The 15,540-nt window shown below is 42.5% G+C and overlaps 1 protein-coding gene across 1 annotated transcript in view; it reads right to left on the bottom strand.

Moving 5' to 3' along the window:
* Positions 1-329: 329 nt before the first annotated feature.
* BPGM (bisphosphoglycerate mutase) overlaps positions 330-15,540 on the bottom strand; it is a 29,561-nt gene continuing 14,350 nt past the window's right edge. The window contains exon 3 of the mRNA XM_068973320.1: positions 330-630. Within this exon, the coding sequence (XP_068829421.1) occupies positions 452-630 (179 nt within the window). The 3' untranslated portion in view covers positions 330-451. The remainder of the gene's footprint in view (positions 631-15,540) is intronic.

The following is a 15,540-nucleotide window of genomic DNA, read 5'->3' as shown; positions in this document are numbered from 1 at the left end:
CTTAAGTAGAGTATATTATCTAATATCTTTTATTATCATCCCAGAAATTTTCTATAAATACAAACGTCTTATTGAAGTGAAGGTCTGTCGATAGTGACTCAATATTGATTTACGAATGAGGATGACTTTGAACTTAACCTTCACTTGTTGCTTTCCCATCTCAGAAACTTAGGACATTGATTAAGCCCCACTGGTGACTAACTTAGTGATTAATTAAAAGGAGGCCAGCAGGGGTTAGCGCATAAGGCTATGCCATAAGCACTTGGACATCCTAAAGCCTTTAACTGGGCCAACGTTAAGTTACCTAATTACCTCTACAAACTCTACCCCACAACCTAGATCTGGAAAAATCAGGTGGGGAGACAAAAAAAAAAAAGAAAGCGAGATGAGCACCCGTAACACACCGCATGCCACTCCTGCAGCTAGTCCTAGCCAGCACGTGGGAAAGACTTTATTTGTCAGCTCGTTTCACTTTTCCTTGATCGTCAACTTTCTTAATCGCTGCTTGGATAGCCTCTTGGTCGCCCAGGAACTGGTGAGGCCCAACAGTATGCAGGTTCTCATCCAGTTCCAGGAGAATGGGGACCCCAGTAGGAAGAGTAATGTTGATAATTTCTTCATCCGAGATACCTGGAGATCAAGAAGGGGAGAAACAAGGCGTTAAAGACAACCCAGGAGGAAGCTCTGGTTACGTGTTTAAGTGCACATTTACTTAGTCCCACATTAACTGTGTGTTTGGAACCATGCCAGATACTGAAGGATTCCAGCTATGGTCACTGGAAGCCAAGGACATCCCAGAAGATTAAGAAAGAAAGAAAGATGAGACAGAAATTTACATTACATCAAATCTTAGGAAAATATGTTTTGGGGCAACCTGTTCCTGGTCGTTTCCTAACTAAATGACTGACAGTTCTCGTCCTCTTGCCCTTTAACATTCCAACTGCTGGGAAAGCAAGGTTGGGATCTGAGTTCCCAGACCAGGGATTAAACCCACAGCCTTGGCAATGAAAGCGTGGAGTCCTTAGCCACTGGACCCCCAGGGAATTCCATCAGATCTTTTTTAAGTAACCTGAATCATAGGTTGTTCAACTTTGACCAGAAGAGCTGGAGTTGTAGGAAGGGTAGTAGCAGCCGTGGTGGTTATAGGTTTTCTTGGGTTTTTTTTATGAGTGCTTTAAATGATAAATAGCTAATGTACATTCCACATGCCAGGTACTTTTCGAAGTACTTTATGTGTGTTAACTTGTTTAATCAGATATGCACTATTATTTTTCCATGTAACAATTTTGACACAGAGAGGTTAAACAAACAATTCAAGATCACACAGGCTGTAAACAGCAAAGCCTGCATTTAAACCTAGGTGAGGAGAGTGAAAAAGTTGGCTTAAAGCTCAACATTCAGAACAATAAGATCATGACATCCAGTCCCATCACTTCATGGCAAACAGAGGGGAAAACAGTGGAAACAGTGGCTGACTTTATTTTTCTGAGCTCCAAAATCACTGCAGATGGTGACTGCAGCCATGAAATTAAAAGACACTTACTCCTTGGAAGGAAAGTTATAACCAACCCAGACAGCATACTGAAAAGCAGAGACATTACTTTGTCAAAAAAGGTCCATCTAGTCAAGGCTATGGTTTTTCCAGTGGTCATGTATGGATGTGAGAGTTGGACTGTGAAGAATGCTGACCACCAAAAAATTGATGCTTTTGAACTGTGGTGCTGGATAAGACTCTTGAGAGTCCCTTGGACTGCAAGGAGATCCAACCAGTCCATCCTAAAGGAGATCAGTCTTGGGTGTTCATTGGAAGGACTGATGCTGAAGCTGAAACTCCAATCCTTTGGCTACCTGATGTGAAGAGCTGACTCATTTGAAAAGACCTGGATGCTAGGAGGGATTGGGGGCAGGAGGAGAAGGGGACAACTTAGGATGAGATGGTTGGATGGCATCACTGACTCGATGGACGTGGGTTTGGGTGAACTCCGGGAGTTGGTGATGGACAGGGAGGCCTGGCGTCCTGCGGTTCATTGGGTTGCAAAGAGTTGGACACAACTGAGCGACTGAACAGAACTGAGCCTAGGTGTCTGTAAGTAGTATACAATGTTTTTCAAGTTTCTCTGATTCCAAATGGACAAAGAGAAGAGAGAAGACCTGAACAGATGGAGTTAAGCTAATTAAAAGGTAACGAAAGTGTTCAAATTATCTGCTTTAAAAATAGACATTTATTATATAGACTTCTAAACTCTAACCATATGCTTCTGTGCTATATTAACAGAAAGGACCTAGGTAGAGCAAGTTCTGAGGCAAGTTCAAGGGTCCTCCTTTACTTGGAAGGTGAGAATGGCAGAATAAGTTAGTGGCAGTTAGTTATCAATGCACTCTGGCGTTTTTATTAACCAATGGTCACAACTCGGAGGCCCTCTCTGGGCCTCCACTGCCCCAGTCTAACTAAAAAAAGAAACACACACTCTTCTCTACCACCATGACAAAGGCTGTGAGGTAGAAGGAAGGGACTTAAAAAGAGAACATACATGAAGGACAGCACAAAAAGTATTTCTTCTTTCTCCACTAGGAGTTCTCTTCTAGGCTGAAGATATAAAGAGTAGGCTGCTAACACACTACTTTGCCCTGCGGAGCCCCCACCCTCACACTGCAACCCTACCTAAGATTACCACTCCAAACCAAAGCTGGCAAGAACGAACAAATTCAGACCAGACAGCCAGCTGTGTAGCTGGGAGATGACTGCCTTGGATTTTAGGAGCCCTCGGGCTCCGTCAGGTCAGATCTGTCAGCTGGACGCACAGCAGCTGCCACACGCAACCCCTGGAGACAGTCGGAGCAGAATGCAACAGCACGTGGTTTAGAGCCAGGTGACCGCTAAGGATAGAGAGAAACTGAAATCCTGATACATTGTAAACTACGAGTATAAGATCCTGTGGAATCGTTGGAAAACAGTCTGGCAATTCTTCAAACAGGTAAACACAGAATTACCATGGGACCCAGCAATTTTACTCCTAGGTACACACCCAAGAGAAATGCAAACATATGTCCACACAAAAACCCATACCCGAACCCTCAGAGCAGCATCATTCATAAGAGATAAAAGATGGAAACAGCCTAAAAGCCCACCAACTGATGAACGGATGAATTAAATGGGGTAGATCCAAACAATGGATTATTATTTGGCAATAAAAAGGAATGAAGTGCTGCTGCTGCTGCTAAGCCGCTCCAGTCGTGTCCGACTCTGTGCAAACTCACAGATGGCAGCACACCAGGCTCCCCCATCCCTGGGATTCTCCAGGCAAGAACACTGGAGTGGGTTGCCATTTCCTTCTCCAGTGCATGAAACTGAAAAGTGAAAGTGAAGTTGCTCAGTCATGTCCGACTCGTAGCAACCCCATGGACTGTAGCCCACCAGGCTCCTCCATCCATGGGATTTTCCAGGCAAGAGTACTGGAGTTGGGTGCCATTGCCTTCTCCGGAATGAAGTGCTGATACATGCTAAGCATTGATGACCCCTGGAAACAGTATGCTAAGTAAAAGAAGCCAGTCACAAAGGAGTATATATTGCATGATTCCATTTATACCAAATGGTGCCTTCCCAGGATGGTTCAGCAGGTAAAGAATCCGCCTTCCAATGCAGGAGACACAGGAGACATGGGTTTGATCCCTGGGCCAAGAAGATCCTCTGGAAGAGGCCATGGCAACCCACTCCAGTATCCTTGCCTGGAGAATCCCATAGGCAGAGAAGCCTGGTAGGCTACAATCCAAACGATCACAAAGAGTCAGACATGGCTGAGCAACGAAGCACGCACGAGGGCCAGAACTGGCAAATCTAACGGTGACATAAATAGATGTGTGGTTGCTTAGGGCCAGAGGGGATGGGAGGACTGCGCAGTGACAGCCAGGTATGGGGTGTTTGTTTTTTTTTTGAGGGTAATGAAAATGTTCTGAAACTGACTGTGCTGATAGATGGACAGCTCTGCAAATAAACAACTCTGTGAAAAGCCACTGAATTATATACTTTAAATGGGTGAACTGTATGGCATGTGAATTATATCTCTAGAAAGATGTCTGAAAAACTACTGGACAGATCCACAGAAGTTTACGGTTCAAATCACAAGACAGTAAAACTGGACTTTTTAAAAAGCTTCCAAATTCCAGGACTTCAGCTCTGGTCATCTGACTCGTCGATGGCTATTTCCACCTCAGTACTAGGAGAGAGGAGAATGTTTATGTCCATGTTCTGCCCATGTGAAGGGCTGGGTGATAACTGGATGCCAGAACCTAGTGGTCTCATGTTTTCAAGACTAGTACAGGGATGAATGGGCTTCGCCTGTGGCTCAGCAGTAAAGCATCCACCTGCAGTGCAGTAGACCAGGGCTCGATCCCTGGGTTGGGAAGATCCCCTGGAGAAGGAAATGGCAATCACTCTAATATTCTTGCCTGGGAAATCCCATGGACAGAGGAGCCTGGCACGCTACAGTCCATGGGGTCGCAAAAGAGTAGGACATAACTTGGTGACTAAACAACAATAACAGGGATGAACTGACTTGTCTGATCCCCTTGAAACAGCTAACACACGGGGATTATCATGGGCCAGGGTTAGGGGTTATGATGTGACCTCAGAGAAAAGTGCTAGGTCTTTGGCAAGGGTCAAGGGGCACATGTGGAACTCATCTGACTATGGCCTCAGATCTAACCAGGTGTAACAAGTGTTATTTTCAAGAGCGTTACTCTCAAGCTCATGCTTACTGCTTAGATAACAACCCGGCTTTGCGTGGGACCAAATGAAAGAGCAAACTAAACAAAAGGCCACAAGAACGACAATATTTCACCTATAAAGAAAGGAGAGTTCAACAAAAACAGAAATATTTCCAATAAATAAAGTTGACATTCCACTTTAATGGCTACTCAAGCCATTCACAGAGCAGACTAATTACTTACAAATATTTAAAATACTTAGACCGCTTAATAATCAGTCAACAGACTTAGTGACTGACACTTTAAAAAAGCAAATTAGGAAAAACCACAATGAAGCCATTACTCATTGCTCAATTTTGGCATAAGCCACATTCTTTGTCCTAAGAGAGTTAAGCAAGCAGAACTCCTAAGGCTAAAAAATGCATCTGCGTTGGATTAAATCAAACTGAATCAATACTATATTATGCAATATCATATTACAAATGTATTAACCAGAACATCATATGAAAGTTATAATGAGTGACCAGATATCACATGCTCCATCTGATAATGGGTTTAGATTGTTTTAAAAGGCATCTAAAAATGTTCTGAAGGGAAATATCTAATCCCGCATCAACCCCTTCACCAACTCCCGACTGTTGTCTTTAATTCTTGAATCTTCCATGTAGGAGCATCTGAAAGTTAACTGCAATCCATTTTAGTGACTGGGATATTTCAACTAAGAAATAATGAAAGTTTGATGGTAAGTCAAAGGAGTAACTCAAAGCCAATATGGGAAGAAATCTAAACAACTTAATTCTCTGCACACAGGACTGACTTCAAAAAATCAAGACTGTATCTACAACGATTCCCCTGACCACTGAGCTGGAACAGGAACCATGGACAGTCATGAAGATCCCCACACAGATATACAGCACTACCCCTCTGCCTTCTATCAGCGGTGGATGAGCAAATACTCACTTCTCCCACCAGGATTGTAAGACAATGTTTTAGCCACTCTTGTGATGTTCATGCTTTTGAACGGGGCCTTATGCAAGAATTTAGTAATGTTTGTTCAACTGTAAGGAATTTTATCATGTGTGGGCTGCTAGAATCCGGAATTTTTTTAGCTTAATGATCTGATATTACAACTATATGAATTAAGTAAAGGCTGTTAGGAATAGAATGTTAACAAAAACTCTAAGACATATAGTCTGTACATGAAAGCACTCAGAGGACTATGTCAGAGGTACAGTTCAGTTGCTCAGTCATGTCCGACTCTTTGCGACCCCATGAATCACAGCATGCCAGGCCTCCCTGTCCATCACCAACTCCCGGAGTTCACCCAAACCCATGTCCATCGAGTCAGTGATGCCATCCAGCCATCTCATCCTCTGTCGTCCCCTTCTCCTCCTGCCCCCAATCCCTCCCAGCATCAGAGTCTTTTCCAATGACTCAACTCATCGCATGAGGTGGCCAAAGTACTGGAGTTTCAGCTTTAGCATCAGTCCTTCCAAAGAATTCCCAGGGCTGATCTCCTTCAGAATGGACTGGTTGGATCTCCTTGCAGTCCAAGGGACTCTCAAGAGTCTTCTCCAACACCACAGTTCAAAAGCATCAATTCTTCGGTGCTCAGCTTTCTTCACAGTCCAACTCTCGCATCCATACATCACCACCGGAAAAACCATAGCCTTGACTAGACGGACCTTTGTTGGCAAAGTAATGTCTCTGCTTTTGAATATGCTATCTAGGTTGGTCATAACTTTTCTTCCAAGGAGTAAGCATCTTTTAATTTCAGGAGGTACAGTACTGGCCAAATTTCAGGAGATCGAAATGGAGACTCACAGTGTGCCTCGCAAGTACAGACTTTGCATGTCCAAGTCCAGGCACTGCATCCTGGTACCAAGGATATACGGCACCAGACTTAACGGACCCTTGACACATGGCTGAAATGAATGGACCTGAACTCTCTAAGCTTTCAAATTAAATCTAGTCCTTTACTGTGGAAGCTCTGACTAAAGATTGTGATTCCTTTATTACCTTTTTAAGGAAAAAAAAGAGACGGTCAAAAAGGTTGAAGAAAAAGTCATTTGTATTTAGTGCACAAACAGCAAACAACCAAAATGAAATTTGTCTTCTATATATTTTCTTTGGTTTTCTCCAAAGTGTTTGCCCCAAATCTCTGAATATCAGGAAACAAGAGAAAAGATGTTTGGAGAGACAGATCTATACAGGACAACATGCCCGTGTGTGCTCAGTTGCTTCAGTCGTGTCCGACTCTTTGTGACCCCATGGACTGTAGCCTGCCAGGCTCCTCTGTCCATGAGATTTTCCAGGCAAGAATACTGAAGTGAGTTGCCATGTCCCTCTCTAGGAGATCTTCCTGACCCAGAGAGCGAACCCATGTCTCTTGTGTCTCCTGCATTGGCAAGTGGGTTCTTTACCATTAGTGCTTCCTGGGAAGCCCTGGGAAACCCCAATTCCATGATGCATATTTTTGGGAATTAGAGAAAGAGGGCAAAACTCTGATCAAATTATACAAATGTGAGGTGCCACCTGTGCCCCCCTTCCTTTTCCCAATCACATCAGTCACAATTAAAACCCCACTGATGGTGACTTGTGATGAGAGTTCTGTATTCTTCTATTGCCAAAATAAGAGCTGACACAAGATTCTGAATTTCATATATGGTCCACCTACTTTTATTTCTTTTAGGTTTGAATGCTATCCATGTACAACTTAAAAGACTGGCCAGGGGACAATTAGAAATTGGTTATTTGAGTAGTGTAACATGAAGATAACATAACAGCCTCTGATTTAGAATAAGGCAGAGAGTAGAATCCATCCTACATCTAATTTTATAGTTAAATGGTTTAGGTTTCTATAAATCAATTATAATATGAGAAAGCTTAACCATACCACGAGATAAGCATTTGCTTCACAGAAGAGAGGCCTGACTTTGCTACTTCTGAAAATATACCACAAAATGCCAAAGGTGACTGGTCAGTCAGTCCCCACCCCCACAGCAAGTCCCAGCTGACCTTTCTTCCTTCAGTCTCTAATTTCACTTCATCACTTCTTTGCCTTGTTACGTGTGCAGCTGCACACAGTTCTTCAGTGGGGCGAGCCTATCTTGCATGCCACTTTTACTCTGAACTTGAAACTGCCTAGTCCTTTCTTGAACCCAGACTAAACAATCCACTTCCGCTGGCAACATGCAGACTATATCCAATGCTTCAGTTCAGTACCTCGCTTCTCCTCCAATGTGGGCCGGCCGGAAACAAACAGGAAGCGGCTCTGCCAACCACAGAGAAAGAAACACACACCCGTCTGGAATGCGAAGGAACAGGGAGCTATTAGATACTAAGCCTGGGCTAGGAGTCATCGTGGTAGCAGCTGGTGAGAGGTGGGCCCTGCTGTAATCTTGACTTCTTAGTACAGCATGGGTAGTTGTTTATGCTGTTAAAAATCAATAAAGCAGTCCTTCACGTAGAGGTTTTCTTACTATATAGTATTTCACATATTTAAGTCTTCTTTCTTCTGAAGGAATTAAGAACTACTATAAAGTTAAAAGTAAAGCAGTCCATGTCACTATACCAAACTGAAAGCCTTTGCAGAAAGAAGGAAACTATCAACAAACCAAAGGGCAGCATTCTGAATGGGGAAAGATTTCTGCAAAGTGATACATCCGATAAGGGGTTCACAGCCAAAGTAGACAAGGAATTCAAACAATTCAACATCACACACACACACACAAAAACAAGCAACCCGATTAAAAACTGGGCAGAGGACCTGAATAGATGTTTCCGAAAGGAGAAATGCAGATGGCCAACAGACACATAAATAGACGCGCAGCTGTACTAAACATCAGGGAAATGCAAATTAGAACCACAGTGAGATACCACCTCATACCTGAGTGGCTATCTTCAGAAAGACAACAAATAACCACTGCCGGCAAAGATGTGGAGAAAAGGGGACCCTGTGCTCTGCTGGCAGGATTGTAAATTGGTGCAGCCATTATGGAAAGCAATACACAGGTTTTTCAAAACATTAAAAATAGAGCCACTATATGATCTAGCAATTTCACTTCTGGGTATTTATCCAAAGAAAACAAAAACACTAATTCAAAAAAAAAAAAATACACGCAAACCCATGTTCACTGGAACATTATTTATAATAGTCAAGAAATGGAAGCCACCTAACTATTCATTGATAAAACAATGGATAAACAAGACGTGGTACATATACACAATGAAACATTACTCAGTAATAAAAAAGATAGCTTGCCATTTGTGACAATATGGATGGATCTAGAGGGTATTACGCTAAGTGAAATCAGGCAGAGAAAGACAAATACCATGTGATCTCACATGAGAAATCTAAAAATCCAACCAAACAAAACAAAATGAAAACAATTAATGATTGTTCCAATGAAAATTTAAAAACATGACTTACAGGCTTCCCTGGTGGCTCAGTGGTAAAGAGTCCACCTGCCAATGCAGGAGACATGGGTTCAATCCCTGGTCCGGGAAGATCCCACATGTAGTGGAAAAACTAACCCCACGCATCAACAACAACTGAGCCCACACGCTGCAACTACTGGAGGCCATGGACCCTCAAGCCTGTGTTCTGCAACAAGAGAAGCCAGCGCAATGAGAAACCTACTCGTTGCAACCAGGGAGCAGCCCCCTCTCGCCACAGCTTAAGAAGAGCCCATGTAGCAGCAAAGACCCAGCACAGCCAGAAATAAATTTTAAAAATGAAAAAACATGACTTGGCTACACTAAATAGCAGAGTAAGACATAGAAACAAAGCAAGTAAGTTCCAGTAAGTTCAAACACTTGTTCTAATTCCTACCAGAAACATGCATGCAAAATGCCTAGAACTGTGTTTAGCGCACAGCATGCACTCAAAAAAGGGCCATCTTGTATAGCTGTACCAGGGAGTGTCATTCACAACCCACAATGTAAAACCATAATAATATAAGACTCAATTAGTTGCATAAAATTACCTTTTTATACTTTACTTGCCAAAGATACTCGAGTCAGCTTCTCATAACAGTATTCCAAACAGAATAGATCAAGGGAAGGGCTACTTTTCAGGAAAAAAACCAAAACAGCTCAGGTGGTAAGTATCCTGTGGACAGAGGAGCCTGGTGGGCTGCCGTCTACAGGGTTGCGCAGAGTCGGACACAACTGAAGCGACTTAGCAGGAGCAGCAGCAGCAGCAGCATGTGGTAAAGGGAGACTTAGTGAACTGGGTTTGGGCTTCGCTCACAACCCCACCTACTTACCATGGTCACGGCTAAGCCGTGAGATCTGTCTGGGTTTTACTTTAATTCAACAGCACCTGCCTTCTTTCCCACAGGCAGGATTTGACTGACTGTAGGAAAGAATCAGGAGAAGGAAACGGTAACCCACTCTAGTGTTCTTGCCTAGAGAATCCTGTGGACAGAGGAGCCTAGTGGGCTGCTGTCCATGAGGTCGCATAGAGTCGGACATGACCGAGTCGGACACGACTGAGCGACTTCACTTTCACTTTTCAGTTTCATGCATTGGAGAAGGAGATGGCAACCTACTCCAGCGATCTTGCCTGGAGAATCCCAGGGACCAAGGAGCCTGGTGGGCTGCCGTCTACGGTGTTGCACAGAGTCGGACACGACTGAAGTGGCTTAGCAGCAGCAGCAGCAGCAGGGTAAAATCACAGCACCAAATATTTGAGAAACAAAATAACATCTTAGGAACTTTCTCCATTATCGGGGTATACACAATCTAGAGTAGATAAGTAACACATGTATACTCTTAGCCAAAAGATCTTAAGGCCCTTGGAGACTTCAGGGCAGACCAGTTTCCCAATTTGTTCCATGACTGGCTTATCATTCTTTCCAATCCAAAGTTACAATAAGGTATTTCTGTAAGACAGTATGCTGTCATTGATTCTATCAGTTACCGTACTCTGCCCAACGAAGGTAAGATGCTTTAAGTGTGTCAAACAATTTAAGAACAGTATGGGGGGAAATTGCCCACTTCCTTGAAAGATCCTGTTTGAAGGGGAGAATTTTACATAAACATATCTAGAAAACAGGACTAGGATTCAGATCAGTCTACAACAACATTCATGTTCACCTTTGTGACCAATGCAAAGAATTTAGCAACTTTTGTACTTATAGGGAATATGGAATCTGGTCACACCCATTTCAAAGATTCATTCTTAATACAGATGAATAACCTTTATAATAAGATGACCATAAAATTTATCATCCAAGCTGGAGCACTTCAGAAAGTGAAAGGAGATGCTGTGAATAACTGTACCAGGGTAACAGACATTAATCAAAAACAGGGGAATGTATAGTAATATAAATTCACAGTAAAAATAAATTCGCAATTAAGATGGTAAATTTTATGGCTTTTCAAAAAAATATCTTCACTGTTGCGTGAGGGCTTTCTCTGGTTGCAGCAAGTGGGACCAACTCTCTAGTCTGGGGCACACGCTTCTCACTGTGGCAGCTTCTCTTGTCGCAGAGCACAGCCTCCCGGCACATGGGCTCAGCAGTTGTGACGCATGGGCTTAGTTGGCCCCACCACACGCGGAATCTTCCTGGGCCAGGGATTGAACCCATGTCCCCTCCACTGGCAGGCAGATTCTTAACCACTGGACCACCAGGGAAGTCCTTTATACTTCTTTAACACAATAAGCACGTATACACACAAATAAATTGGCCAGTCATCTTTTTCTATTAGGAAAATCTTGTATTTTCCCCCTTAAAGTAAGGGTGTGTGTGCCTCTTGCTCAGTCATGTCCGACTCTCTGCAACCCCATGGACTGTAGACCACCAGACTCCTCTGCCTATGGAGTTTTCCAGGCAAGAATACTGGAGTGGGTTGCCACTTTCTACTCTAGGGCATCTTCCTGACTCACAGATTGAACCCTCGTCTCCTGTATCTCCTGCATTGGCAGGCAAATTCTTTACCATTGTGCCCCTCGGGAAGCCCTTAAAGTAAGCGAGATTCACTTAGTTTTTGGAATCTTGGAAAGTCAGTATCTGAATTCAATTTGTTGTTGCTCAGGGGCTCAGTTGTGTCCACCTCTGTGACCCCAAAGGTTGCAGCACGCCAGGCCTCCCTGTCCTGCACCACCTTCTGGAGCTTGCTCAAACTCATGTCCACTGAGTCAGTGATGCCATCAAACCACCTCATCCTCTGTCATCCCCTTCTCCTGCCTTCTCTCTTTCCCAGAATCAAGATATTTCCCAAATTCAATAGAACTTTTTTTTTTTAGATTGAGAATTATCAAGTACCACGTGAAAATTAGGTCTCCTAACCTTCCAAGAAGATCCACCAGCAAAGCAGGAGACCTGGTTAGATCTCTGGGTTGGGAAGAACCCTTGGAGAAAAGAACGTCTACCCACTCCAGTATTCTTGCCTGGAGAATTCCATGGACAGAGGAGCCTGGCAAACTATAGTCCATGGGGCCACAAAGAGTTGGACATGACTGAAGCGACTAACACATGTCGCCTTCACCCATGAACTCTCAAAGGTTAATGACATATAAGATAACTAATGTTGGTACTCCTGTTCCAGTGAGCATATACATCTACAATAAATTTTTTAAAGGGCTGTGATCTCACTAAATTATCAGAAATGACATGGAAGAAATAAACACTTTCTTCTGATCTTTAAAAAGTGACTTATGCTTAATTTTTGGAGCTGTGGCATAGAATACTTGGATCTTATTTTTCAACATACACTTTAAGAGAAATTTTAGTAGAGGGAATTAGCATTTAGAGGATTCCTAAAACAAGAGATAACAAATAATTTATGATGTGATCCTAAAATCTAGTCCAGTCTATTTCCAGCACATTAAGTCATTTTCTTCCATGTTAGGCATGGAAGTTACTACAGGGAATCTTAGCAACAGCAAAGAACCTTGATGAATCTTAACAACAGTACCACCAGGGGGTACTACAGACCGAAAGGGAACAAAGTTGTTCTCCTCCCACGGATGGGGGAGCCAAGATCACAAGCCACTCTTAAGACTTCCCCTGATTCATGTCAATGTATGGCAAAAACCACCACAACAATGTAACGTAATTAGACTCCAATTAAAATAAATAATTAAAAAAAAAAGACTTCCTATGGACAAACTGCAATCTTCACTCATTCGCTTCCCCAGCTATTGGCTTGTGCCTAATGGTATATTCTGGTTTTTCTGCCAATTTTTACCCTCTTGAATGTCTGGCATACTTCCTGGTTACCAACCCTACCATTTCTACCTTCCCTATCTTCCTCCCATATGCCTCCCTTCTCTTCTCCTGCAGACACCTGCCAGCCTTATACCTTTCTCTACACATACCTTCTATTCTTTGTATAGCTGACCTCTTCGAGCATGAACGCTGCTGTTTTAAATCAGTTATTCCCCCAATGAAAACATTTTCTATACAGCCTGTTTACAGTGATAGGATAGGAGTTATAATTTAAGGGACTACTTCATTAATCTCTGAAAGGTAAGTTAGTTCCATACAATCCAAATTAAAGGAAGAAAGACCTTCACAAGAAAAGTTAAATGAAGCCTAAGAACAAATGCCCACTAATTTCTCACTCAATAGTGTCTCTTTGTGGCCCCATGGACTGTCGCCCAGCAGGCTCCTCTGTCCATTGGGATTCTCCAGGTAAGAATACTGGAATGGGTGGCCATTCCCTTCTCCAGGGGATCTTCCCAACCCAGGGATCGAACCCAGGTCTCTTGCATTGCAGGCGGATTCTTTACCATCTGAGACACCAGGGAAGCCTCAGCAATGCCTATAAATCCATTTCTGCCCCAGTGGTCAAAGCTGTGTTTTAATTTTTTAATTTATTCTATACTCCACATCCATGCATATCTCCTTTGTTACCTGTCACTTCCATGTATTTGCCCCAAACTACTGCTTTCCAGGGCTATTTCAAATCCTCTCATTTTTAAATTTCATTGATTAAATTATTTTGTAGCTTTAGTAATTCACACACCGTACCACATACAACTGACCCATTTAATGTATACAATGGCTTTTAGCATATTCAGAGTTGTGTAAACATCACCACAGTTTTAGAATATTTTCACCACCCCAAAAAGAAACCCTGCATGTATCAGCAGTCACTCTTCACTCCACCCTCTTCCCCTCCAACTCAGTCCCAGGAGACAAACAACCTATTTTATGTCTATATAGATTTGCTTATCCTGGAGATTTTATACCAGTACAGTCCTACAATATGTGATCCTTGTGATTAAGTTCTTTCATGTAATAATGATATCGAAGTTCATCCACATTATAGCATGTTCACTAATTATTTTTAATGCTGAATAATATTTAATTGTATGGACATACTACATATTTCATCTGTCCAATCACCCATTGATTGGCATTTGGGTTGCTTCTACATTTTGTCTTTTATGAATAATGCTGCTTTGAAAGCTTGCGTACAAGTTTTTGTTTGGACATATGTTTTCATTTCTCTTAGGTATTGTTATGAACTTAACTGTATTTCCCCAAAAAACATATGTTGAAGGTAAACTCCAGCACCTTGGAATGTGATCTTACTTAGAAATGAGTTTTTATAGAGGTAATCATGTCAAAATGAGGTCACTGGGTTAGGCTCCAGTGCAGTATTTTGGGTGTCCTTATAAACAGGAAAATTTGGACAAGATGCAGAGACACACAGGGAGAACCCCCAGTGAAGACGGAGGGCTGCACTGATGCTTCCACGAGCCAGGAATGTGACGATGTCTGGCAAACACCAGAAACCACAAGAGGCAAGCTGAGATTCGCTCCTGCAGCCACTAGGGGGAGCAGGGCCCTGCCGCTACTCTCGTTTAGGACTTCAGCTTCCAGGACTGAGAGACAGTTATTATGTTTTTCTAAGCCACCCAGTTAGGGGTCCTTTGTTACAGTCACCCTAGGACTGTATCTAGGGGTAGAACTGTTGGATCATTGTTTCACCATAAAGGAACTGCCAGATGGTTTTCTCAAAAAGCTGTATCATTTGGTTGTTTTAAAAAAATTATTAGTGATTTCAAAACCTCCCTCAAATACAGACAGTCAGCTCTTCTATGTGTTACCTTGCCCTTGACGAGTAAGTCTCTCTCCAACCCCACCAAGATGGCAGTCCTCCTAACCACAATTTATTAAGCCTTCCTATATTTTTCAAAAAAGAATAATAACGAATGGTTAAATTACCAATGCACTAATAGAAGGGGCTATTAGAGTAAGCTACGGTTGGGGCTGTAGAATAACCTAAGCACTCTAAACGTGAAGATAGGCAAAGAGTAAGTAGTACCAGACAGCAGGAAATTGTCTTTAAAAGGAGGATTTCCGAGATGGGGAAGAGAAGAGGATCCGTAAGGAGATGATGGCAGTTTCTCGAAGGAAGGGAATCTGGCCACAGCAAGATCTAAATTCCATCTATGGAAAAAAGGAATCAGTCTGGGGAGAAGAGAATACATCTTCTGGCAGAAACTTTGAAATTCTGAATTTCGGTTTGTTATTCTCCTGAAAGGAGCCTCAACTCTTCTTCAAACAATAAAGTACTATAATAAACCCAGTAATGATGAAGTTATATATACAGATTTAATCAAATATCTGACTATTCTGAACAAGGAAGAGTAAAACTCTTTATACACTTGAGTAAATAAGATACACACACATACCCACACATAAACAGATCAAGCACCATGCCTGGCCAATAAAGTTTTTAACAGCTAATAAAGTCTATAGATTTCAGATCTCTGCACAAGGAATGGATGTCAGGTATACAAGTAATGACTTGGCTCTTGGCCATGTTATAAAAATTAGAGGGGGAAAAAAACACATGCTAAAAGGTTTACAT

This window comes from Capricornis sumatraensis, chromosome 5, assembly GCF_032405125.1.
Source record: "Capricornis sumatraensis isolate serow.1 chromosome 5, serow.2, whole genome shotgun sequence".
Taxonomy (NCBI): Eukaryota; Metazoa; Chordata; class Mammalia; order Artiodactyla; family Bovidae; genus Capricornis; species Capricornis sumatraensis.
Note: the sequence above shows the minus strand (reverse complement) of the source record. Positions and strands in the feature narration are given on the sequence as shown.